Consider the following 25,440-nt stretch of genomic DNA (forward strand, 5'->3'; position numbering starts at 1 on the left):
TTTTATTACTTTACTCGGTATTAAATACCTACCTTTTATTTTAGTCATCAACAAATCTGGGGAATTGTAACAGAAAATATTTTGCTAAAATCAATAATAATTGGTATTAATAATACAATAAATTCATTGTATTAATGAATTCTGGCACTGAAGATAAGAATTCCCAAAAAGAGCATTCACTTCTACAAATATAGTAAAAATAACCAATAAATACTTATTTAAAATCTGTGAAATTTTTAATTAGGAAGAGAGCTATAGTAAGCAGTGCAGCTAATGAAGGATCGTCAGGATTTCTTGTGGTATTTGCAGGCACTGGAGGTAAAAAGCATCTCCGGGAAAGGCCTGTCATTGTCATTCTCCTGCTCTTAATATGCAGTCTCTTCTCAGATTTCTCTTCCAGCTGGAACATCTGCCACATTTCCTTCTCAATTGGAAATCGCCTCAATTCCACAGTATTTGTAAAATTTGTAAATGATAATCACTGACAGCATCATTTTCTATTTTTCCATTATGGTTTACAATACCCAGCTTAGGTACAGTGGAATAGCCTGCAAAAGTCTTACATTAGGGTATCATCCTCGCTCTCCCAACATTATTGTCAGTGAGATTCCATCAGTAAGCAAGATGATACTTAAAAGGCATGATTACTAAAAATTACTTTGACACTTTGTGCTCATGGGTCTATCTAATAAGAGTTTCAGGTAAATGATCAATTACAGAAATCAATGATCTTAAGAATAGGATGCAAACAGATTTCGATTTTGTCTGTAAATTCAGTTATATTGATGAGCAAAATGTGGGCTATCAGAGAACTTAGTATGGCTAATCATAGGTGGATGGTCAACATTCAGGATTTCCAAAATAATCAATAATAAATATTTTAACTAAAAATAAAAATAAATAAATAAATATGCACTACAGAAAATACAATTTTATCATGAGACTTCCTGTCCTTTAGGCTCCTATACAGATTGATTGTTAGTTCTATGAATAAAGATCAAAGAAATAGAAGAAATATATATAAAGTTCTGATTTTAAAACTATTTCTGCTTCTGGCTAACTTTAACAAGTTTATTAGAAACATATATCTCTCAAGGATGAAACACTACTGGCCAAGCAAGCAGAAGCAAGATAGACAAATGGGACTACATAAACTAAGAAATCTTCACCTCTAAAGAAATAGTGACTAAGACACAAAGACTCCTCATGGAATAGGAGAAATTTCTTGGTAAATAACTATTGATAAGGGGATTAATATTTATGATCTATAGGGAACTGATAGAGCTTAACAGGAACAAAACATCTAATCCTATGAAAAAATAGAGAGAAGAAGTGTTCAGACATTTCCTCAAAGAAGAAATAAAGATAAAGAAGAAATAAAGATAATCAAAGCTACATAAAAATGCTCCACATCACTAATAATTAGGGAGATAAAATTATAACAACAAGAAGGTATCATCTCATGCCACCGAGACTGGCACCCATCACAAAGAATGAAGGCAATCAGTGCTGGAGTGGATACAGGGAGTAAAGAACTCTCATGCACTGCAGGGAGCCGGGTCCAAACTTTTTGTAAAACAATATTGATATTCCTCAAAAAACCAGCAATACTCCTTCTAGAAAAATGACTAAGGAGCCCCAAAAGACAATGCAAAAAAGCCCTATGCATTCTTATGTTCACTGCAGCACAATAGCCACAATATTCACAATAGCCAGAATCTGGAAACAACCATAGTGCCTTAGAACAGATGGTTGGATAAGGAAGCTGGTACGACTACACAATAGAATACTATGCAGCTGTGAGAAAAAAAATGAAGTCATAAAGTCTGCTTTTATAAAGATGGATTTGGAAAGTACTATGCTGAAAGAAATGAGTCAGAGGGAGATTAATAAACAGAATAATTGCACATATTTATTAGATATTAAAATATAAGATGATATGGTAATAATATACAAAGAGAGGCTAGGGCCAGAGGACTAGTCTATGCTAGGAAGCTTTCCATAAAAAACAGGGTGAGTGCAGTTAGGGCAGAGAAAGTACCACTATGACGAAGATAGGTAAAATGAAAGGAAATAAAGTAATAAGCATGGCATGATACCCCTCAGCAATAATATTGCAAACCAGTATCAAAAAAGGAAAAGTAAGGGTGAAAGGGAAAGAGAGAGTAAGAAAGAGAGAGAAATGCCTGTCCCACAGGTAGGGACATTGGTGGTGGGAAATATGTAATGGTGATGGGTGTTGTACATGGTTTGACTAAAACTCAATCATGAATAACTTTGCAATTGTAAAAAATAAAGACAACAGTATTAAAAAACAAACTGCAACCAGGGTGTTTATATAAAGTAATTAATTGAAATAAAAAATACATTCTTCCCATTAAGAAGATTTTAAAGCATTGAAATCAATTGTGGAGCTAAAGAGACAGTAAATAAGGTCTTACATAGGAGCAATTTAGATTTGTTTCCCAGAACCACATATAGTAGAGCACTGCCTAAACTCTAGGCCCTAGAGTGATCCCTGAACAGAATCTGGAGTAAACCCTGAGCATTGCTGGGAATGGCCCAAACCTCCCTTTTTCTCCATGCCCCCACTGCTGCCAACCCTCTAAAGTCAGTTGTTTGAAACTTTTGTATTTTAAAGTCAGGAAGTGTGTGTGTGTGTGTGTGCGTGTGTGTGTGTATGTGCTTGTACATGCACAACTAAATATATATATACATACATATATACACATATATATTCAAACCATAGATCAAAATTAGAACTACTGATTGCAATATTAAATTACTTACTGTTGTATATCATCTATGCTCTCTGATAACAGTTCATTGATTTGGTCAGTTGAAAGAAAATCTGGAGACAGAATCTTTTCTTGCTCCTGGGATTCAACATTTATCTACCAAAAGAATGCAATATATTGTTTTAATCACATGTTTGGTTCCTATTATCAAAGAAAGTTTCTTACTGTGGTTAAGTGGTTGTCGGGAAAGAAATGATTAAACAAGTTTCCTAGAATTTTATTTTTTTTAAATTCAGGTACATTTCCTAAAAAAAAAAAAAGTTAAATGACTAGGTCATTAAAAAGATAAAAGCATTGGTGGAAACCTAAAAGAGAGTTTTTTTCAATGTCTACACAATCCTACTCTGCTTGTAAAGAATATAGCTTAAATTACTGCTCAATCTTTATCCAAGTTCTGTTCATAGTATACTGTACAGCCAGCCATTCATAGTACCAATGTCCCACCAAATAAACCATCATTACAAACGATCCTACTATTCAGAAGGCAAGATGATGTGTTTGACTTCTGTGGTTGATTTTAAGGTGGGATACTCAAGCCAAAAAAAATTGTTTTCAAAGTTAATTAGAAACACTAGATTATAAAGGTCAAGTTTAAAGATGGGAATTTGATTGGCTCTGCTTATTGTGAACATGGATGAAACTGCCCAAATTCAGAGCCTAAAGAACATATAGAGGGGATGAAAGAAGAAAACAAAAAAGGGTAGCAACTCTATGAAAATAATGTCTGATGTAATTTGCAGCAAGTTGGTGGCAGAGCAAATATTCACAATGTGACAAATGGTTATTGATCACTCCACATGAATGAATTTAATAAGAACAACTATAAAATCTTTTGCCATTGTTAACTAGATGACATTCTAGATATTCCTCATTCTTTTTCAAGGGTAGAAAAATGCCAGAGTCTCTACTTATTTGTCAATGGATTTTAGCTTAAAGTTTGCAAATTAACATTAGGTCATTATAATTTTATTTAAAAAACAAATTTCAAAGGTCTGAGAGCTAGTTCAAGTGATAACAACATATGCCTAGCCATATGTTTGATCCCCAGCATATCATGCTTCCAAGAAACCCAGGGTTGTACCCAAGAAATACTGGTCTCAAGCACAAAATTGTCATACCCATTTGCCCCACATAAAATTACACTGAGTAACCTCTAGGCCTTGAGCATAGCTGGTTGTGGCCTTGATTTTTTTTTATAAAGAAAATTAATAATTTCTTAAAAATTAAATTACTATGTTAGAAGTAAAATATGCTGCTGTATTAGCTATTCTTTTGTAATCCAAGTTAAGGAAATTAAACTAAACTAGGTCATACAGGTTTAATCTTGAGGAGAATATAGCACTCTGAGGAGATTTGGAAGGCCATATTCAGAAGTGCTAAGAGTTGGGGTTCTTTCTGGTCCTGTGCTATGGGGGGCAGAAATGACAGTGGCGTTGCCAGTGGCATGCATGGCAAGTGTGTCATCTCTCTACAGTCTCTCCAGCCTCACAGTACCTAATATAATACCGAGCAATGAGGAGGCACTTAGATATTAGTAAAACTGAATTAAATGCACTCGATCCATGATAGGATAGTATTTCATCAATAATATATGGCTATGTACTTAAATTTTTGTTGGCTACATATATATTTTTATTAGCAGCAAAGTGTAATTATTCCTGTTCTGTCAATTCTCTAACATTGTAAATTCCTCAGGGACAGTCATTAATCTTTTACTTCTTTTTAGAATTCTGCAGATCCCAGTTATGTCAATGTAAGCCGTTAATTGACTGTCTCAATTCATCTCCATCATCGGATGACATTGTTAGATGATGAAGCATAATGAAAAAGCTGAGCTTGGGCTTGGTGACTGCACGATGTTTTGATCTCTGCTAATTTTGTGATTTACAATAAGCCGTTTTCCCCTAAATTTGTATTCATGTTAAAAAATAAATTTGATATGTTTTAATACAGAGAAGGTGGCTATAATTACGAGTAATGAATAAATAAATACACAAAAGAAAAATTATACATACAGATAAATTTTATTTTATTTGAAAAATCTCTAGATAGGAGATGAGTCTCACAGGAGCTGTCTGAAGGGAAAAACAATAAACCTTTGCAATGATAACCATTATAGCTAAGATGCCTAATATTAGTGTTTCATTTATTATTATGACTTGATAGCTTAGGATAATCATCTTGTAGGAATGTTTGCCTCCAGGTATCTGTTTCCTTTTGTTTTCAATTTAGTTCTTGCACCTATTTTAACTAGAGCTTTATGTTTCCTTGTTTTTGCATTGCTCTGCACTAGCAAGGGTAAAATCAGCTCAAAATCTTTATTCTTTTTACATACGTTTTTATTAGTAAAATTGAATATCACTTGATAGGCTAATAGGAATTGAATAGACTAAAAATAATGTAGGTACGTAACTGGGCTTTCTCTGTCAAATTACATCTCCAACTAGGAAAATATCGAAGCTAATCTACACTATAATTCATTTCACTCTACCACCTGGTGGATTTTAGCTGTTATTTCAGAAGCATTAAAATTGTAAGCTTGATAGTATGTGCCAGATAATTTTTTCTGATTTCTTTCTCTGGTGCCACCTAAATTTTCCATAATGTTTAGCTCTTCCTTTTAGAATTGAAGCTTTCAGTGATTTGTAAAAGTGACTCATAAAGTCTGAAGAGTCTTAATAAATGTTTATTAAGTCAATATATTTCTCCTGAAGACCACCAAAAGAAGGGTTTCACAGAAAACAAGCAGGCGAACAAATAAACTGAAGAGCAGTCATGATTGAACCATTTTGGAAACGAAAGCAAAAGGTTGTTATACTTAAAAATTAAGTAATACAGAACATTTCATTTTTTAAAAAAATATTTTGATTAAATATGGTATTTTATCCTAATTTTGAATATTTTAATACACAATTTTTTGCATTAATATAAATGACCAGAGCTGGAGCAATCGTACAGTAGGCTAAGGCCTTTGTCTTGCACATGTTCATGGCTATACTGGGTTGGATTTCTAGTACCTCTAGGGAACTTCAAGTCACATTGGGATGATCCCTGAGTATAGAGCCAGGAGTAAACCCAGAGCACAGTCAGGTTAAGGACCAAAAACAGCAGCAAAAAAAAAAAAAAAAAAAAAAAAAAAGAAAAAGAAAAAGAAAAGATAAACTCTAAGGAATTTTTCTGTAACATTTCAATGCAATCACTAGAGAGAACTCCTCAATCACTATCACAGTGATCCTGGCTATCCTAAGAAGCAAATGTAACAAAAAGAAATATATTTGAGAAACAAGTTAATCTTTATAATAACCTTTAAAAGTTAATAATCTAAATAATAACAATCTAAGAATCTAAAAAGGTGAATCTTTGGCAATTGTGATTAAATAATAAAGAAAAAATAAATATGTGCTATTAATTTATAAGAAGTAGGGAGAAAAGGAGGTAGTAAATGTCAAGTAAACTGGAAGAATCCTTTAATTTTGGGAAGGAGTTTGTAGGGGCCACACCGCATAGTAACCCTCAGGGGTACTTCTGGCTCTGCGCTAAGAAATTGCTCCTGACTTGAGGGACCATATGGGAATGCCAGGAATCGAACTGCGGTCCATTCTAGGCTAGCACGGGCAAGGCAGATACCTTACTGCTTGCACCACCGCTCTGGCCCCCATGAATCCTTTATTTTTTAAATAGGGGCTACACCATTGATGCCATAAGGTGTAGGTTTGGGCACAGGCTAGGGAGGTTTTCAGTGCAAGCCTAAAGTTTCTGGTGGAAGTATCCCTGATTCCAGGGATTAAACACCAATACCACTGGACTAAAATGAATTTTCATCATGCTATTAGGAGAAAATAGACAGTGACTTCATTGATATAAAAAGGTTCAGAATAAGAGAAGCAAAATTTTGTAAAATAAGACAGGAAATCAAAGTCTACTAAGTAAGAAGACAAACCCCAAATATCTCTCTCTTTCCCCAGCCAATACTTCCAGAAGTCCTAAGTGTTTGATCAATACTATTACTGTATATAAATATCTTGAAGTGAACTTCAAGATATTTCTGCTAATAATTCTGCTTTCCCCAACAGAATAATTGGTTTTTTTTTTGAGCAATATCCCCATAGCTGATCACAAATTCTAACACAATGTGCTGAGAAATATATAGTAAACACCTCTGGTTCTGAAATTGTTAATAATCAGACCTTGAGGTTCAAGTTGTGTCCTAAGTGTGTCTCTAATTGGTCTATATGTGGACTGCATTATTAGGTCTGTTGGACCAACTGATATAGAGAAACGATAAAGTACTGGACCTCAATTCTCCGGACCAGTGGTATAATATTCCCACTGATTATTTCATGATTAAAGTGTGCTCTTATTCTGATAAAGTCTTAAAGGCATCGAGCAAATGTTAACTCATTTTTAATGTAATTTTTATTGAGACCAATATAAATTTCAAGTCTTTTACAGTCGTATTTTAGGCTCATAGTCACAGTAAAATAAACCCATTCCCACCACCAGTGTTGACCTCCTTTCCACCACTTTTCCCAGCATGCATCCCAGACCTCCACCCTTTGACCCCCCTGGACTGCCAGTTTAACAGGTCCCTTTTGTGTATAGCTTGTTGTAGTCTGAGTCAATTTTGTTGTCTTGATTCTATTGATTCTATTGTCTATTGTCTATTTGTCTATTGACTTTGGGTTGGATATTTAGGTCTGATCATTTTTATTTCCACCCAGTGCTCCTGAGAATGCTTGGTCCCTGGGTCCCATCCACTTTATTTATTTTTTTCTCAATTTGTAGGAAGACATAGAAAGATTAGATAGAACAAGATGATTCAGGTTCTCTGGTTCTGTCAATAAAAGAAGTGGGTTGGAACCCCTGTCTAAAAGCTATAAATATAAATTAAATTAAAAGAAGAATAAAAGAAAAGAAAGAAGAAAAAAGTACTCTTTAACAGCTATAGTAATATTAAGGGCCTTATTCAGAAAAAGCACGAGGAAATGATTTCCATTTTTGTTATAGGTCTCTGATGTATGCATAGTTGTTTAAAGTTTAGGATTTCTCTTCAAATCCAAGTTCTCTCTAACACACCTATCTCTATGTCTCTGCTTCAGTATTCCATTCTCTTGAATATATACTTTTCTCTTTCTCTCCCCTCACATCTTTCTAAAAAAGTTTCAAAAACTATTATAAAAATATAAAAAAACATGCCACATAACTGTTTCCCAAATAATATTTTGAAGATATTCAAAAAGTCAATGTATGAACCAACTATTAATAGAAGACTTATTGTTGAATTCTAAATATTCATTTATAAACTTGTTCATGAATTTATTTATAACCATTATAAATTCCTTCTACTGACAATCTATGCAGTGAATATTTTTAGATTTCAGATTTGGTCCCCTCCCCACCAGTCCCTCCAGGTTCTTGTGCATTTACAGACATCTGTCAAGTTTAGCACTGCCTATTAAAGAGAAGCTAAAATATTATTAAAGAAGCTGAGATGTTTAATTCAGAAAGCTGGCAAGAAGAACCTATGCAATGTCACAGAAAAAAATATTTTCCATGACCTGTGTCTCGTGTCTGCTGTTCAAAATATCACTGAGTAGAATTTAATCTATGATAATTACCTTTCCTGGCATATGTTAGACCACCTAGTATTTTAATTAGTTATTTCTTATTTTGTGTCTAATATGTGAGTGGGATAATTACCTGCTTTTATTTGAGGGACTAGCTACAATTAACAATCAGGTAACCTCAGACTAACAAATGGGAAGTGTACATTTAATTTCTGATAAACTTGGCAAGAAGTGAAATATTTTACTACTGCTTTGCTCCTATGATATGATGGTTTATAGACCATGTCAGTTTGGATACAAAATTGATTAGAAAGGAGACCATAAAGGGACTAGGTATCAGAGGGATCAACCCTGGAAGGAATCTGATCTGAGAAAAATCTTTCAGTATATTTATATATCAATTATATATTTATTTATATAAATATATATTTTTACATAAATATATATTTATGTAAATATATATTTATATAATGCTCAAAAACTATGAGACTTGGATTTAGAGAAACTTGAAGAAATTTTTGGCTGTCTTTTCCACCAACCTGTGAAATCATCAATCAGCACAAAATGGGGGCAGGAAGGGGTTTGTAAATCACAGCTCTCAAGCTCAACCATCTTTCTGTGAACCTCACATGTTCAAATTTAATAATAATGAAAAAGAGTAATTTCACCTTGCAAGGTATTAGTCTATCTGCTTAGTAAATGAGCACAGCTAGGTGAGTCCTAAGTTTCCTTTTGATTTACTCAGTTTGCCACTAAATAAAAGATGACCACAGACTGATTTGCCTATGATGGGGAATATACTCTGAGTCAAAAAATTAACAGAGTTGCTAATGTGGCGAATAAGCCTCCCAGGTCAAAAACTAGCTGAATCATCTGATTCAGTGTAAAAAGTCTCAACTCCCAGCCTATCACTTTGCTTCAAAAAAATTATGGGATATCTGATTTTGAAGCAGATTCCATACTCTGAGTAAGAAGTATCTTCTGAAAAAGTAATTATCTACATGCACAAGTATATGTAAATGTAAGCAGACAATTGTGCATTTTCATAAGCAAGTTTTGGTACATATTTAAATAAGACAATTTAATTGGGAAATTTCCTATGCCACTTTTGAAATTACATTACTTACATAGTGATCACAAGGGAGTAACTGGCATAGTAACAAGTTTATCACATTAAAATGTATTTTTAATGTATGTTAATTTAAAAAGGCTCATAGGAGAGTCAGCATGCCTTAGCGGTCTGCATATAGTAATGCAAGAATTTGGACTGGAAGTAACTTGTGTATCTCTGAGCAAGGCATTGAATTATTGGCTCTGTGTTTTTTCATTGATCAAAATTCAATTTATAAAATTGCCATACGTATAAGCTAATACTTATCTTCTGTACAATGAATGTTATTTAGACTAATAAGGGGCTTGAGCACAGCAATGTTTATTATAATGTTATTGCCCCATCAGAGACTGAAATTTGAAAAATAAAATCTCACTGGACTTGGTATGTAAAGGCTTACATGCTCTTTAGGAATATCTGGAACAATAGGTATGTTCTTAATTAAAAGTCTCTGTGTACTAAGTTTAGAAATAACTTAAGTTACATAAAGCCTGTTCATGATTGAGGGTTGATGTCAGGGGTCTAAAGCTAGCTAGTTATATTTTAGACAGGTGACCATAGAGACCCAAAGAGATTCAAAAACGTTCCCCAAAGATAGTTCCTGCTGAGCAAATAAGGCCCTCACAAAAAGGTTGCTTTTTTTTTTTTTAGGTGTTCCTCTTTCGGGTCTTATCACTTATTTATTTCATGCTTTTAATTATTTCATGCCCATGCTATTTATTTCATACTTTTAATTATTAATTCATTATTGAAGATGACCTTTTGAGCAGCATGGACAGTGATTACTGCACAAATAAATAAATAAATAAGCAAATAAAAACAAAACAACAACCAAATCTTCAGATTGAAACTGGCCCCTTTTTTTTTTTTTTTTTGGTTTTGAAACTGGCCCCTTTTAATGGCACCCACATCCTTTATTCATGGGTGAAACTCTTTGGGGGTGAAGCCAAGACCTGGAAACTTTCCATCAGAGAGGTAGGAGGAATTTCAGAGTTTCTGGGTGCAGACATCACATGGGATCAGTCAATTGGAGCAAGCTAGGCTCCAGGCTGGGAGTTCCCCAGCACCCCAAGTCACAGCTCCTACACCGGGACCCCCTTGGGTGCCATCTCCGGGCCCCCCCCCCAATCCCTCTGCCTTTTAAGGTCCAGCTACCCTGCAAGGAAAGAGGGGCACCTCATCTAGGATAAATTCTAAACCCCAGGAGTCAGGGGACCAGGGTTTACTCAGTACCTCATTCTCCACTGTGTTTCCCTTCGAGGTCTTTTCCACTGGGGTGTACCCCCCGGGAGTGGCGCCCAAAGATGCAGCCATGCCTCTCCCGGGCTCCGCGGCCTTTGGTCGTCAGGGCAACGGGGGCGGGGCCTGGCTTGGCCAAGTGGGGCTGGACCCAAAGAGGCTGCTGCAGCGCTGCAAGTCCAGCCCCAGGCAGGACCTGTCAGAGGGCTGAGACCCCTGAGAACCCCCCAGCTAGACAGGCTAGCTGCAGGAGAACTCCCAGGCCTGAGATGGGGTTTAAATCCCCAAGTAGAGACTGTCACTCCTTTTTAGCTAAAGTGAAAACTAGGGCATGCAATCGAAATGGGCAGGTTTCTGGAAAAGTGTCTAGTGCATAATTAATTGCCCAGTCTTGGATAAATAGTAAAATGCGTTGTTTTTTGGGGGGTAGGGGGCACAGAAGGATTTGGTGGTTGATACCTGGTAATAGGAATTCTGGTAACTTTTGAGGTATTTTGATGATATTATTGTCATATTTGGAAGAATAATGGTTTCCTTGTCTTTTGATATGATTTGATTGTAACAATTGTGGTCTACAGAGTCCTACATAGTTAAATTTAGATATACAGTGAGTCAGGGCCCTTTCCATCACCAGTGTCAACCTCCCTCCACCAATGGGGCCAGAGTGCATCCTATCTCTACCACCCTTTGCCTCCTGGCCTGCCAGGATAACAGGCCCCTTTGAGTTTAGAGGGTTAAACTTTAGGTCTCTTGATTCTATTGTCGTTGACTTTGGCTTGGATATTTATTTCTGTCCTTATTTTTTCTCCAAAAGTACATCTGAAATCACTTGAACCCTGGCCCCGATCTTTCTGGTTTCGTTGTTCTTTTTTTTTTTTTAAGAGATATATAGGGAAAGATTGTGATGATGATGTGATATTGGAAATGTCTGTAATTGCATATCTGCATTTTACTGAAAAATGAAGATAAGGCATGGTTGATGACCAGAGTTAAAGTAAGTCAATCAATATAGAATAGATGGAACATAAAGTGATCATTATACTATTTTTTTCTATTTATTTGAAGCTTTTAAAACAAAATAATAGAATTTTGATTCAGTGGCCTTGTGAGTATTCTTGACTAAGTTGATTGATAATATCTGCTTTAAAAACCAAAAGTTCCTACATAGGAGCTGCTATGCAGAAAGCTTACTGTGAAAAGTAGATGTTATTTAAATGCTACGGTTTCCCCCTCTGTAAAAATGAGATGATGATAATGTTTGACCCATAGCAGTACTTAGGTGATTTGATGTGCTCCTATATGGAAATATTTAGAGCAATGCCTGGTCCCTATAAATATTAACTTATTAGCTCTGATATTAATATTGTTTCTTCTGACAGCAGTCCAGATTGTACAGAATTGCCTGGTTTTTTTTTTTTTTTTTGTGGTTTTTGGGTCACTCCCGGCAGTGCTCAGGGGTTACTCCTGGCTCCATGCTCAGAAATTGCTCCTGGCAGGCACGGGGGACCATATGGGACGCTGGGATTCGAACCGATGACCTCTTGCATGAAAGGCAAACACCTTACCTCCATGCTATCTCTCCAGCCCCACAGAATTGCCTGGTTAATGTTTTGTCATGAACCCTTTCCTTAGAGTTGGCTGTTGCCTTTCTAACTAAATTGAACACTTTAGCTTGACATGATCTCATGATAATAGTGTTTCTCCTTTCAATTGCCTCAAAGTTTAAATTCTGCTCACAATTTATACTGTCAACCTGTACTCATAAACTGTCTCTAGCTTTGCATGTTAGGCCAAGCCTTTTAACTAGATCGCAATGTTCTTTCTTTTATAGTCTCTCTCTCTCTCTCTCTCTCTCTCTCTCTCTCTCTCTCTCTCTCTCTCTCTCTCTCTCTCTCTCTTCTCTCTCTTTCTCTCAAAATTTAATTTCAGTACAATGTAGTGACTCAACGTTGTGTTTATAACTCCTGGCCTCATTTAAAAAAAAGACATTAGAATTTCCTCAATTAGTGACTATCTAGTCAATTTTCAGTGATTGCCAGTTAATACAAGAGCTTTCTACTACCTTAGTAACTTAGTAATTGTTTCCTTCTAGAAAAAAATAGAAAAGAAAAGAAAATGAAATGATGCAAAAACTGCAAGGTGGAAGCCTTCACAGTCCTTAAATGTAGCTTCTGGTATAGATTTAAAGCATCTAGGTCTCTGTATTGTGGTTTGTTTCCTTGAAGATCTGAATTATTTTTAAGGTCCTTAATTGTTTGGACATATCTTTAAGTTCTATATTTTCTCCTGCCTCAACCTTGGCTTTAGACCCCAGAACTAGATAGAGGCTGTACTATTCAAGATGGCGTCAATTTTTATACTATAATTAATGGTTACCTCAGAGAAGGGGGCATTGTTTTTTGTAGGAATTCCAATTTTCCTGAAGTTAATTATGTGATTTATTGGAGGACGTGGTTTTGAGGAGACACTATAATTTTATGGGGCACAGTTTTATTTTTAGTTTGGGGCAAGCAAGGAGTGGTGTTGAAAACACATTAGCCTGAAGGTTACTTTTAATTTGCACAAGTCGAAGCTGCTGTTAGCCTCTCACTTCTTTTGTTAGGGGGGTGCCAACAAGAAAGACACATCTCAGTAGGTGATATGTTTTCTAACATGGAAAGGTCATTCAAGCTTGCCTTCTCTGTTTTCTCTTGAAGATAGGAGCTTGTAATCTAAGCCTGTAACTTTCCACTTATTATCTTAGTTTGTTGTTTTAGGGGGAGAAGAGGATAGAAAACATGGTCCGTAGTTTCTAGCTTTTTTTCTTAAAGACCTCTGACTCTTAGTGAAATATGGTGTGGTTGCACATTATTATTTTTTTTGTTATTTTTTTCTGTTTTAGGACTACACTCAACTGTATTCAGGGGTTACTCCTGGCTCTGTACTCAGAAATCACTCCTGGCAGGCTCAGGAAACCATCTGGGATGCAGAAATTGAACTTGGGTTAGCTGCATACAAGGCAAATAATGCCCTGAATATTAATTTTTGATCAATAAGATTCACTTATTGTAATGAAAGTATTTTTGCTTATTTATGCTGCTGAGAAGTACTTTTTAGCAGATGGGATCAGATTTTCTTAAAGATGTGGGTATTTTTTTTGTGTGGGTGTGGTTTTTGGGTCACACCCAGCAGTGCTCAGGGGTTATTCCTGGCTCCAGGCTCAGAAATTGCTCCTGGCAGGCATGGGGGACCATATGGGATGCCTGATTCGAACAGATGACCTCCTGCATGAAAGGCAAACGCCTTACCTCCATGCTATCTCTCCAGCCCCGAGGGTATTTTCTTAATTTTACTAATTCAACTATTGGAACTTTAAAAGAAGCCATACTTTTAAAAAGCAGAGAAGGATTTGGGAAAAGGATAAATCATTCTTGCAGCAATATATGACAATCAACACTGATAGGTTTCAGCTGTCTTCTTTTTTTTTTGTTTGTTTGTTTATTTGTTTGTTTTTCTTTTGTTTTTCGGGCTACACCCGTTTGGTGCTCAGGGGTAACTCCTGGCTAAGCGCTCAGAAATCGCCCCTGGCTTGGGGGGACCATATGGGACGCAGGGGGATCAAACTGCGGTCTTTCCTTAGCTAGCGCTTGCAAGGCAGACACCTTACCTCTAGAGCCACCTCACCGTCCCCTCAGCTGACTTCTTAACATGGTTCCTGTGTGACTGTTTTTTTTTTATACTAGCCTAGATATGAATTAAGTTCTTTAGTAAGTGATATATGTCACTAATAGAATTAGTGAAACTTTAGTAGTTCGACCACTGTGACTCCAGTGGTTTTCAATCTCCTTAGTGACACCCGTGAAAAGTTTTAAGAGAATCAGACTGGAAAAATTTCAATTTGTCTTTTAAATGGTTCTGAGATACCACAGCTCTGGAGATGGAATTTAGATGGTGTGTTGTATCTTAGCATTGAAATATATTAAAATCGTTGGATGTGTAAAGAAAAATATTAAAAGCATTTTAATTTTAAACTAATTGCTTTCAGTTTGTGTTACATATTTAATTTGTAACAAAGGCGTTCAAATCTCTAATGAATTTTGAAATATATTTTGTTTTCTTAACCTTTACCTAATCCTCAAATCTGTTCTCATTTCAATCATATGCCTTATAAATCTGTTCAAGTCAAATGAGATCACGTTCAAGTCTTACCTTAATAAAAGGCACTTAGGGAATCGTATATGTGTAGTAGCAAAAAGCATGACTGAACTGACTGTTACTGGAGCAGGGAGGGTTTGGTAGAATTTTTCCTTCTTTGGAGAGGGAAATGTGGGCCACTTCAATAGCCTTGTGCTCAAGGCTTACTCCTGGGCCTGAGTTTAGGTATCATTCCTAGTGATGCTCAGGGGACTAGATGGACTGTTGAGAATGGAACCTGGGTCAGCCAAATGCAAGGCATACTCCTTTGTAACTGTTCCATCTCTTGGGTCATTTTTTGTTCTAAACTACAACTTGTTTTTAACTTTCTGTATTTTTTCATTGTGAACTCATCTGTTCACCTCTTTCTCCAGCTTTTGCCTTCCAGTAACCATTAGCTTTTCAGATGAAATATTTCTTTTTTCCAAATAAGACAATCTTTTCAATTTATTAACTTACATAGCAACCCATCAATCTCACTGACAAAATCTTATTTATAGTCTTTCACTCAGCTTCTTTCTTTAGAACTCTTACTCGGCTCTTTTGCTCCCATGTTCTGCCATCTTTCTCTGACTTCTAGTGCTTTCCTAAAGCTATTCTCCTTGGCATAATGGCACTTTCTCTTTGCCCCTCTTTTCCACTCCCTACCTTCTCTACTTGGCTTTGTATTATGAAAAACTGACCTGTATTCACCCTTTTCCTTGTATTCTCATCTGTGGGTGGATTTGACCAACATACTAGTGGGAACATTCTAAGAAATCTGGAGTGTAGCAAGAAGAGTCCTTTAATTTTGTGTGTGTAGCAAATGTAAATCTCTTGGTATAGATCTTAAGTTAGAAGCATCTGGTATATCTCTTCAAAGGACCACTTTATCTGTCTCTCAATTCCTCCACTCTATATCTTTTCTGGATATTAGTAGCCATCTTGTCCTTTCAGCCTGGGTTTATTGATAATGCTCTCTCCTACTGGTATCCCAAGGTACTTCCATTGTTCATTTGTTTCCTTTATGTCTTCTCACGAGTTTATAAATACTTCTTACTAAAATTTCATCAGCACCTTATGCTAATACTGTGACTGATATCAGCAAAAATTAACTCCAAGATTTTTAATCAGAGTATTGACTCATTTGTTGTCATTTGTTGTCCATCACTTAATTGTACAATAAGTAGTGTTGTATGCAAGTGACTCTGAGAATTCACTGTCATCTTTCTAAAAAATTCTAAGTGGGACTGATTTCTACTTTCACCCATTCTCCATCTGATAAGGTTGCATCCCAGTTAAACTTCTCAGTATTGATGGCAGAGAATGTAACCACCCTTGGGATCTGTCTTAACCACAGATCTGTGTGCTGAAAGCTGTGTCTCCCAGAAAACTTGGATAAACTACAGTTTCATCAAATTCCAACTTTCTGATGCCAGGATGTCTGTGTGATTTCCCTGTTGAGAAACATTAACATTTGCCCTGTAAAGAAATGAAATAACATCACTTGATCACAACTTTTTTTCCTAAGTTATAGAGACTAAAGTCATAGAATAATACCTTTCTTTTCCTTCTAATTGACTGTGCCCTTGAAGTTTGCCCTTTCCCAATAAAACCTCTCCTGTGTTATGTAAGCTGTGAAATTTATCCAGAAAGCAAGAGGAACACTCCTGGTGGTGGTGTTTGCATGTGAAAATTAGCATGTTGTTTACAGAATCCCTGGGCCCTGCATATTTAGATTTATAATATTTTTTACCAATATCCTGTGATGAAATCCTTTTAGTTAATCACATGTTAAATAGTGTACAATTCATTTATATTTTTTCTATATCATACTATTTATATTAATATTTTCAGTACTCCTTTCATGCTTCACAAAGTAACTTTTGAGTCATCGATCCATATATGTGAACTGGTGCAAAACGATAAGATAAGAATCCTAAACAATTTTGTACCTATAAGGAAAAATCCTTTGGCTAAGAAAACAACTGCCCCCTATTTCAAGAATGTTTGGTAAATCAGGTTGACTCAAATTCCTACAGGTCAAGCAGAGTTAACCACAAAGAATTATTTTTAAAAGATTAAAATTTGCCTTACATTTTATATCTGTGATGAAAATAGCTTCATATTTTTCTCTCAAAAATGACTGGGTTCCACTTAATTACTGACAGGGGACTTCACTGTGTTTTGAGTGTATTTTTGAGAAAACATCCTGAGGTATTCTGGGAAGTGCCTTTCCTGAGTAAGCTTTACCTCATACTCTGCTTTACCTCCCACTCAAATCTGCTTTTATATACAGTAAAGCCTAATTTTACCTGCTTTACATAATAGCTTTCTTGAAGAAATAATTTTGAGCTTTAAAAAGTTTAAAAGCCACTAGATAATCTCTAAGGAGCCTTCATCTCTGAAAACTCTATTACAATATAATTTCCCAAAGCATTCACTGATTGAACTGCTCACTTTGACAAATATGCAATATTACTGTTATTAAACATGTCTGATGTATATGTATGTTTATGATTCTATGGAAGGAAAATAAACATCTGAATCCACTATTATGGTACTTCATACATCATTGTGTTTGAGCAAGGGAATTGTTTGCAGTAAAAGTATGGCAATGCGTTCCTGACCACAAAATACATTGGTTTTATCCAGTTTCTCCCCATCAGAAAAGAGGAAAGTTAGGTTCTTTAGAAGGCTGTATATATGTTTTTGAATTGGCAATCAATATGTATTTCTTCTATTGCTAGATTTCCTGGGGTAGGTTCCAAATGGTAGAAATGGGAATGAGACAATTCACAATTTCTACACTAAACACACACCAGTAGTATTTTTCTTCCTATTTCCATGTGCTTATGTTCTGTTAGTCTAATGGTCTAATTTCCAGAATGTAGAAAGCTACCATAGGAGACACAGCAATGATACCATTGAACTGCAAAATATGACCCCTAGCCAGTCACTTTGGTAATCTCTTATCACTTAAATGACAGACAATAAAAGGAATGACTGATCCTAAAAACAAGGGAGAAATTGAGCTGTATCCACTGTTATAAAGTCATGCATTTTTTTCTTTTTTTCTAAATATAATTGTATGAATTTGTATGTTTCTCATATAATTTAAGATGTATTGACTTTATATCACAGTATATACTTACACCTTGCTTTTTATTTCGGGGCCATTCCAGTTATCCCTAGGGCTTACTCCTGGCTCTGCTCATAGGAATTATCCCTGGTGGTGCTCAGCTGATCATACAGGGTTCCTGGTATTGAATCTAGGTTGGCCTTGTGGAAAGCGAGTACACTGTCAGCTGTTCTATCTCCACTACCTCCATAAATATCACAGTATTAAGATATGATATGATATATAATTTCCACCATATAGCTAAGTTTAATTATGTAAAATAACATAATAAAAGTGTCACTGGAGAAGAGAAACATCACTCCAAGAATTTACCTTATTTTCTAGGAAAGGGTTTAATGTACTTTCAGTTGTATAATGGAGAGCTTTATTGTGTTAGGTGCTATCATGACCACCACACTATTTATTTATTTATTTATTTATTTGGAAATTAATTTTGGTTTATGAAGATTCATATAGGAAACAAGTTGGTAAATAGTTTAACTTATTTAACAAATTCACAAAATTACAAGGTGTCTAGATATCCATTTTATATATTTCTGTGTTCATGAGAGTATTTCTGAATGAAACAAGCTTCTGAAGTCTCTTTTGTCTGTATAAAGCAATTTTTCCTACCCAACATAGGTGGCCACTTTAGATTCTAAATAGAAAAATGAAAATATTCTTGTGTTCCTAGGGTTTATCCCTAGAAGTGGAATAGCTGGGTCAAATGGGAGCTCAATTTCCAGTTTTTGGAGGAATCTCCATATCGCTTTCCATAGAGGTTGGACTAGACGGCATTCCCAGCAAGAGTACAATACAAAAACCCCTTCCTCACACCCATATTCATTACAGCACTATTCACAATAGCCAGGCTCTGAAAACAACCAAGATGTCCTTCAACAGACGAATGGCTAAAGAAACGTGGTATATATACACAATGGAATATTATGCAGCTGTCAGGAGAGATGAAGTCATGAAATTTTCCTATACATGGATGTACATGGAAGTCTATCATGCTGAGTGAAATAAGTCAGAGGAAGAGAGAGAGACACACACAAAATAGTCTCACTCATCTATGGGTTTTAAGAAAAATAAAAGTCATTTTTGCAACAATCCTCAGAGACAATGAGAGAAGGGCTGGAACTTCCAGCTCACTTCATGAAGCTCACCACAAAGAGTGGTGAGTGCAGTTATAGAAATAACTACACAGAGAACTAACATAATCATGTGAATGAATGAGGGAATTGGAAAACCTGTCTAGAGTACAGGTGGGGGTGGGGTGGGATGGAGGGAGATTTGGGACATTGGTGGTGGGAATATTGCACTGGGGCTGGGTGGTGTTCTTTACATGACTGAAACCTAATCACAATCATATTTGTAATCAATATGTTTAAATAAATAAAAAAAAGAAAAAAAGAAAAATGAAAGTCAACTTTCCACTCAAAATGTTGTTTGGGCAGGAGCATAAACTCTTGTTCTCATATTGAGATCACAGTCTCTCCTAGTTTTCAGCTTTTTAGATTGTGAATAAAATAATAAGAGCTTTTAATATCCATAACAATATGAACCAGTTCTCTATAATAAGTATTCACCTGTTCTATTTGTTCTGTTTATGTAGAGAAACCTGTTTGATGGTATTTTTAATGTCATCTATTTTATTTCTAGCAAGGCATCACAGTTTATAATAGAATTAACATTTGTTTTAGGTGTATAAGATTACTAATCCCCCCTTACCAAAGTTCTAATATCCCTCTGACAATATTTCTCTATATTTATTTTTCTCTATTTATTTCCATAGTTTCTTTCTTGGGTGAACCTCCCTTTACCATCCAACACCTCACTGCCTCTCTACCCCATGACCTGCTTGTACTTAGCACACTCTGTTTCTTTGGCAGAATATCAGATTTGTATTTGTGGAGATGGAGGGTTGGGAAGGACAATTCCTATTCCTGATGGTGCTCAGGGTTTCCCCTAGGTGGTCTTCAGTGAGGAACAGTTTGTAATAATGGCGGTCAAACTGAGGCTAGCTGTACATAGACAGCATGTTACCTCCTAACATCTCTTGTTTCATAATATTTTTTTGGGGGGTCACACCTTGGGATACTCAGGGATTACTCCAGTCTTTGTGTTGTTTCCCATTGTCCTGTGTATTTTCACTTGTTATATACTCCATATATAATTGTCATCATCATAAGAAACATCATCATCATCATAATGATCATTCATTATTTTCCTTTTAATTCACTTCCCTTAAAATGATGCCCTCTCACTTCATTCATGTCGCAATAAAATGCAAGATTTCATCTTGTAGCTTAGTGGTATTCCAATTTGTATATGTGCCACAATTTCTTTATCCATAGTTACTTTATTTATTTAACAGATGTTGAACACTTGGATAGTTTCCAGATTTTGGCTATTTTAAATAGCACTAAAATGACCATGGTTTGAATATACCTTCAAATTAGTGATTTTGTGTTCTTGGGAGAGATGCCAAGAAGTACATTACTGGGTCACATGGTAGCTTGAGTTATTTATTTTTTTATATATTGGGGAATTCTTCATACTTTGCAGGCCAATCCAGATCTGTTTTTTACCATATTCTCAAGAATACTGTTTTTTCAGTCTTTTTTTGATACACAGAAAAGTGAGGTGACATCTCATTATCATTCTGATTTGCATTACCTTAATAGTAAATGATGTTGAACAACTTCTTATATTTTTGCCTCTATTATATGTTTTTTTATTGGTGTGTTTGCCAACTCATTTTTGCTTTTTAATTCAGTTTTGCCTGGTGTATTCTTCAGAGATGTGTCTATTCACCTATTCACCCATATTTGGGGGTGGAGTTGGTTTTATTTTGTAGTCAAATTGAATATTTTATCTCCATTTGATAGTCAATACAATGTTTTATGTATTTTTAATTTTATTTTCCCTTGGATTTTGGGGTCATCTGCAGTACTCAGAGACAACTCCTGAACTGACACTTTTGGACCACTCTTTGTGCTTGTAAGGGGACCAAATGGTACGAGGAATGCAGAACTCTGAAAGACATTTTCAGGGAATGTAACTCTACTACTAAAACACTGTCTTGGTACTGTTTTAGCCAGGTTCTTTTGCAGTTCAAAGGCTTTTAATTTTATTTAATCCAATGTTTGTTTTTGCTTCTATTTTCTTTGACCAAATCATCAACCAAACCTCTGAAGTCAATATCACAGAGATTTCTTCTTATGTATTCACTAATGTATTTTATGAGTTCTGGACTAACATGGAGGTCTGTATTGTACTTTGAATATATTTTGATTGATATCATATGTGGATAGTGTAATATTGGGGTTTAATTCAATTAATGATTAATTGATAATTTTTGCATGTTGGTAGCCAGTTTTCTCAATATCATTTGTTAAAAATTCTTTCCTAACTCCATTGCCTAATTGCTGAAGCTAGGATTTTAGTGTTATCTTGGATAATAGTCATTATGGACATCTACATCATGTATCTCATTATGTGTCTGATCTTAGAGATCATACTTGTAATTTTTGCATACTATTGTGCATAATATTAGCCATGGGTTTGTTATAAATGGCCTTTACTATATTGAGTTAGTTTATTTAGATTCCCATTTTGTATTTTATTTTTAAAAATCAGAGATTGGGGGCCGGCGAGGTGGCGCTAGAGGTAAGGTGTCTGCCTTGCAAGAGCTAGCCAAGGATCAGGACCACGGTTCGACCCCCCGGCGTCCCATATGGTCCCCCAAGCCAGGGGCAATTTCTGAGCGCTTAGCCAGGAGTAACCCCTGAGCATCAAACGGTGTGGCCCGAAAAACCAAAAATAAAAAATCAGAGATTGTTTTATTTCTATATGTTAATATTACCATAACATTCTATCTTTATTATTGTGCTGTATTACTTTAAATGACCTTTGTATATTGTTCCCATCTCCTATTGTTAGATTTAATCTTACTCGGTCTCGATTGACAATGGTATGGGATACTGATTTTCTTTTTTGGTTTTGAGATCACACCTGGCTTTCTCCTGGGATTTACTCCTGGCTCTTTACTCAGGGATCACGCCTGATGGTGCTCAGGGGACCATATCAAGTGTTTAGGATTGAATTCAGGTTGGCTCCATGCAAGATAAATGCTCTACTCACTGTACTGTGATGATGATCCTAAATATTTTTTTAAATATTGTTCGATTCAATCTACTAAGGAAGGGCTGGTTGTCTATGTGCATTTGGAAGAAAGGTTTATAAAATGCATGAGGAGATAATATGTGCATCACTTATATGCTTAACATCATTGGTAGTTAGTGCTAAACTTCTTTCTTATTTGTTTTTATTTGTTTGTTTTTGAACCACACCTGGCTGCACTCAGGGGTTACTCCTGTTTCTGCACTCAGAAATCGCTTCCGGCAGGCTCAGGGGACCATATAGGATGCTGGGGATCAAACTTAGTCTGTCCCTGGTCAGCAGCATGCAAGGCAAACTCCCTACTGCTGTGCTGTCACTCTGGCCACCTTCCTTCTTATTTGGATGATAGTATCACATATAAATTGGGGTGTCCCTTCATAACCACCCATATTCCATGAAATGTAGCTTAATTCTAAGGCTTTACCAGTAAGACCTGTTCAATTATATTTTGACCAGCTCATTAATCTTAAGAAAAGTCTCATTTATAATGATTCATAGAAAGTAATTGAAGTTCTCTTCATGCTAAGTTGTTTAAACTTAGGGTTTGTGCATGGAAAATAAAAATATGTTAAAAAAGGAAAATCAATATTAGGGAAAGAAGTTACTAAACATAGGTAATCTTTAGAGAAGGAATATGCCTAATTTGACCAAATCGGTTATAATTTTGAATTCATTTTAGTCTTGCTTTTTATGGAATCTGTAGGAAAAGTATTGTTTCTCCCTTTTACTGGAAAAGGAAATACCTTTTTATCTCGTGAACACATAAGCTCTATTGAACAATTCTACTCACTGTTTCTAGGCAGGAACAGGTGTAGGCTCAGCTTGAGGTGAGTAGTTTCTACTTCTATGTCACCTTTTGCCTGTGGAACCGAAAGCTTGGTGGTGCCAATGAAACCAAAATAGATTCTATTTAAACTTGAGGAAGACTAAAGTGGAAAACAAGAAAATGCAAATGAAAAACAATTTAGGTTAAAACAATGTTTTCACCTTTTAGAAATAGGAAATTGCTGCTAACTCATTTGATTATAAATATTAATACACATGACAAGTTATAGGTAGTTATAACTTGTCTAGGTGAAAGACACTGTTCTAAATATTTGGTGACCAAAAGAAACAAAACGTGGTGTCTTCTAAGAGATTTCTTTCTAGGGAGTTATAAGCTCGGATTATTTTTCAAGTTAGAACAATCCACTAATAGTGTATAAGAGAATTCATTGTCTTGTAACTATGAGTAGACTGGCAAAGAGCCTATTCTATCTGATGTTTCTTTAACGGGAAATTCTACCCTGACAATTGATGGCAAATAGTTTGCTAGCAAGTGATAAGTACAACAGAAAGAAATAGAGCAGTTTAAGGGAGAGCCGAAATGTGGTGCTGGGAAGACCTGGCATGTTGCAGGTTTAATGGAATGATCAGAAGAAACATCAGAGACAAGTTGACATTGAGTCAAGCTTATCATCCTATTATCATAACTAGCATTCTGGCTAACAGCTTTCTCTGCATTATCTTATTTAAATATCAGAACAGATGCAGCCACTGAAGCTTAGAGAAGATAATTATTTACACCATATTACTCAGCTATAGAATTTAAGCTCAGGATTAAGGACCTAAAGGATACCCTATTGTACTGTGTTTCTTTTTTTTTTTTTTTTTTTGGTGGTTTTTGGGTCATACCCAGCAGTGCTCAGGGTTTTTTTTCCTGGCTCCGTGCTCAGAAATTGCTCCTGGCAGGCACGGGGGACCATATGGGAGCCGGAATTCAAACAGATGACCTTCTGCATGAAAGGTAAACGCCTTACCTCCATGCTATCTCTCCGGCCCCTGTACTGTGTTTCAAACTAGTACTTTATAAACAGTTTTAAGCTTACAGAAAATTTTGAGTTGACACTATTTATATACATATATTATTAGTACTATTTTTAATTAGGTTTTATATTAAATGTAACTATAATCCATATATTAACATACTGGAGGGTCTTAATTGCTAAGCAATAGGTTATGTTTTGCTTGCTTGCAAACCCTTCCTCATGCCACCTAGTTGCATGTTCTCATTGTGAAATCATAAACAACTCATTAGCAAGAAAAGCTGTACCATGTTTACATGATGTGAAATCAAAAGTAATTCTCGTGTTTGTTAGGCTCAAACAGACACCTTTGCTTGATTTATACTTGAAGAAAAGCAAAAATAAAATTGGAAACTAAACCGTAAGTGTATTTTTAACCTACAGATCAATTTCATTAGGAATATCCTGAAGTTACAGGTAGGTTTCTCTCTTTTTTCTCTTTTTTTTCTTCTGGAGTTTTGGACCACACCCGGAAGTGATCAGGGCTTACTAATGGATCTGTGCTCTAAAATTACTCCAGTTATTGCACAGGTGACCATATATTGTGTTGGTTGGTCATGTGTAGAGCAAGTGCCTTTCTTGGTGTTCTATCTCTCTCCAGGTTCTAAATATTTTCTTAAACCTATATTTTCAACTATTTATGTGAAAATGATTTATTTAGTACTATCAAACAAAGGCAGAACGCTAAAATACAGAACTAAAACAAGGCTATACTAGTTTCACTTACATTTTATAAATGTAAGCAAATATGTAGCAAGAGTAAGTAAATATATGTTTATAGTCATAAATACATATTAAAATAATATGGAGAATGAATTTGCATTTGCTAGGATATTGGCACGCTTGATTAGTGTTAGATAATAATAGAGTGTGCTTAAATATCAATATTAATACTACTCTAAATCTTGTCACCTTAATAAAAACATGAAAATTGATGTAAATAGTATATTTTCTTGTATTTTTTGTACTGATCTAATGTAAAAAAATTAGCAGGGAAAGATATTGATTAAAGTCTATTAAAGTAAATCCAATAATATGTGTGGTTTCCAAAAAAGGCAACTACCTAAATAATTAGAGAATAATAAACTGAGGTCAAACCTTAAATAAAATTGGAAAATATTGTTCTTTTTATAAATATAAATAGTCTACTGATAAAAATTTTTCATCCATTTTAGTACATATAATCTTATTTCAATCAAAATTATACTATTAAGGAATTAGACTAGTATAAATATCTTCATGATTTCTTTAGTCATTGACTTTAGGTGACTAATCTTTGAACAAAACTATTTCTGGGACCTTAGGGGCAATGACAAAATTTATTGGAATGTAAGAGCATCTCTACTTACCAGTAGGCTGCCTTAATTTACTTCCTAATCCCTCAATTGACTTTTAAAACCTACTCATGAAGTTCATTTTC

At 35.3% G+C, this 25,440-nt stretch overlaps 1 protein-coding gene across 1 annotated transcript in view; it reads right to left on the reverse strand.

Annotated features, from left to right (window-relative positions):
* Positions 1 to 10,790, reverse strand: part of CABCOCO1 (ciliary associated calcium binding coiled-coil 1) — a 155,885-nt gene extending 145,095 nt beyond the window's left edge. Inside the window, exons 1-2 of the mRNA XM_049790629.1 lie at positions 10,710 to 10,790; positions 2,791 to 2,894 (exon numbers count right to left, since the gene is read on the reverse strand). Of these exons, the coding sequence (XP_049646586.1) occupies positions 2,791 to 2,894; positions 10,710 to 10,790 (185 nt within the window). The remainder of the gene's footprint in view (positions 1 to 2,790; positions 2,895 to 10,709) is intronic.
* Between the last annotated feature and the right edge of the window lie 14,650 nt (positions 10,791 to 25,440).

This window comes from Suncus etruscus, chromosome 17 (genome assembly GCF_024139225.1).
Source record: "Suncus etruscus isolate mSunEtr1 chromosome 17, mSunEtr1.pri.cur, whole genome shotgun sequence".
NCBI classification, from domain to species: domain Eukaryota; kingdom Metazoa; phylum Chordata; class Mammalia; order Eulipotyphla; family Soricidae; genus Suncus; species Suncus etruscus.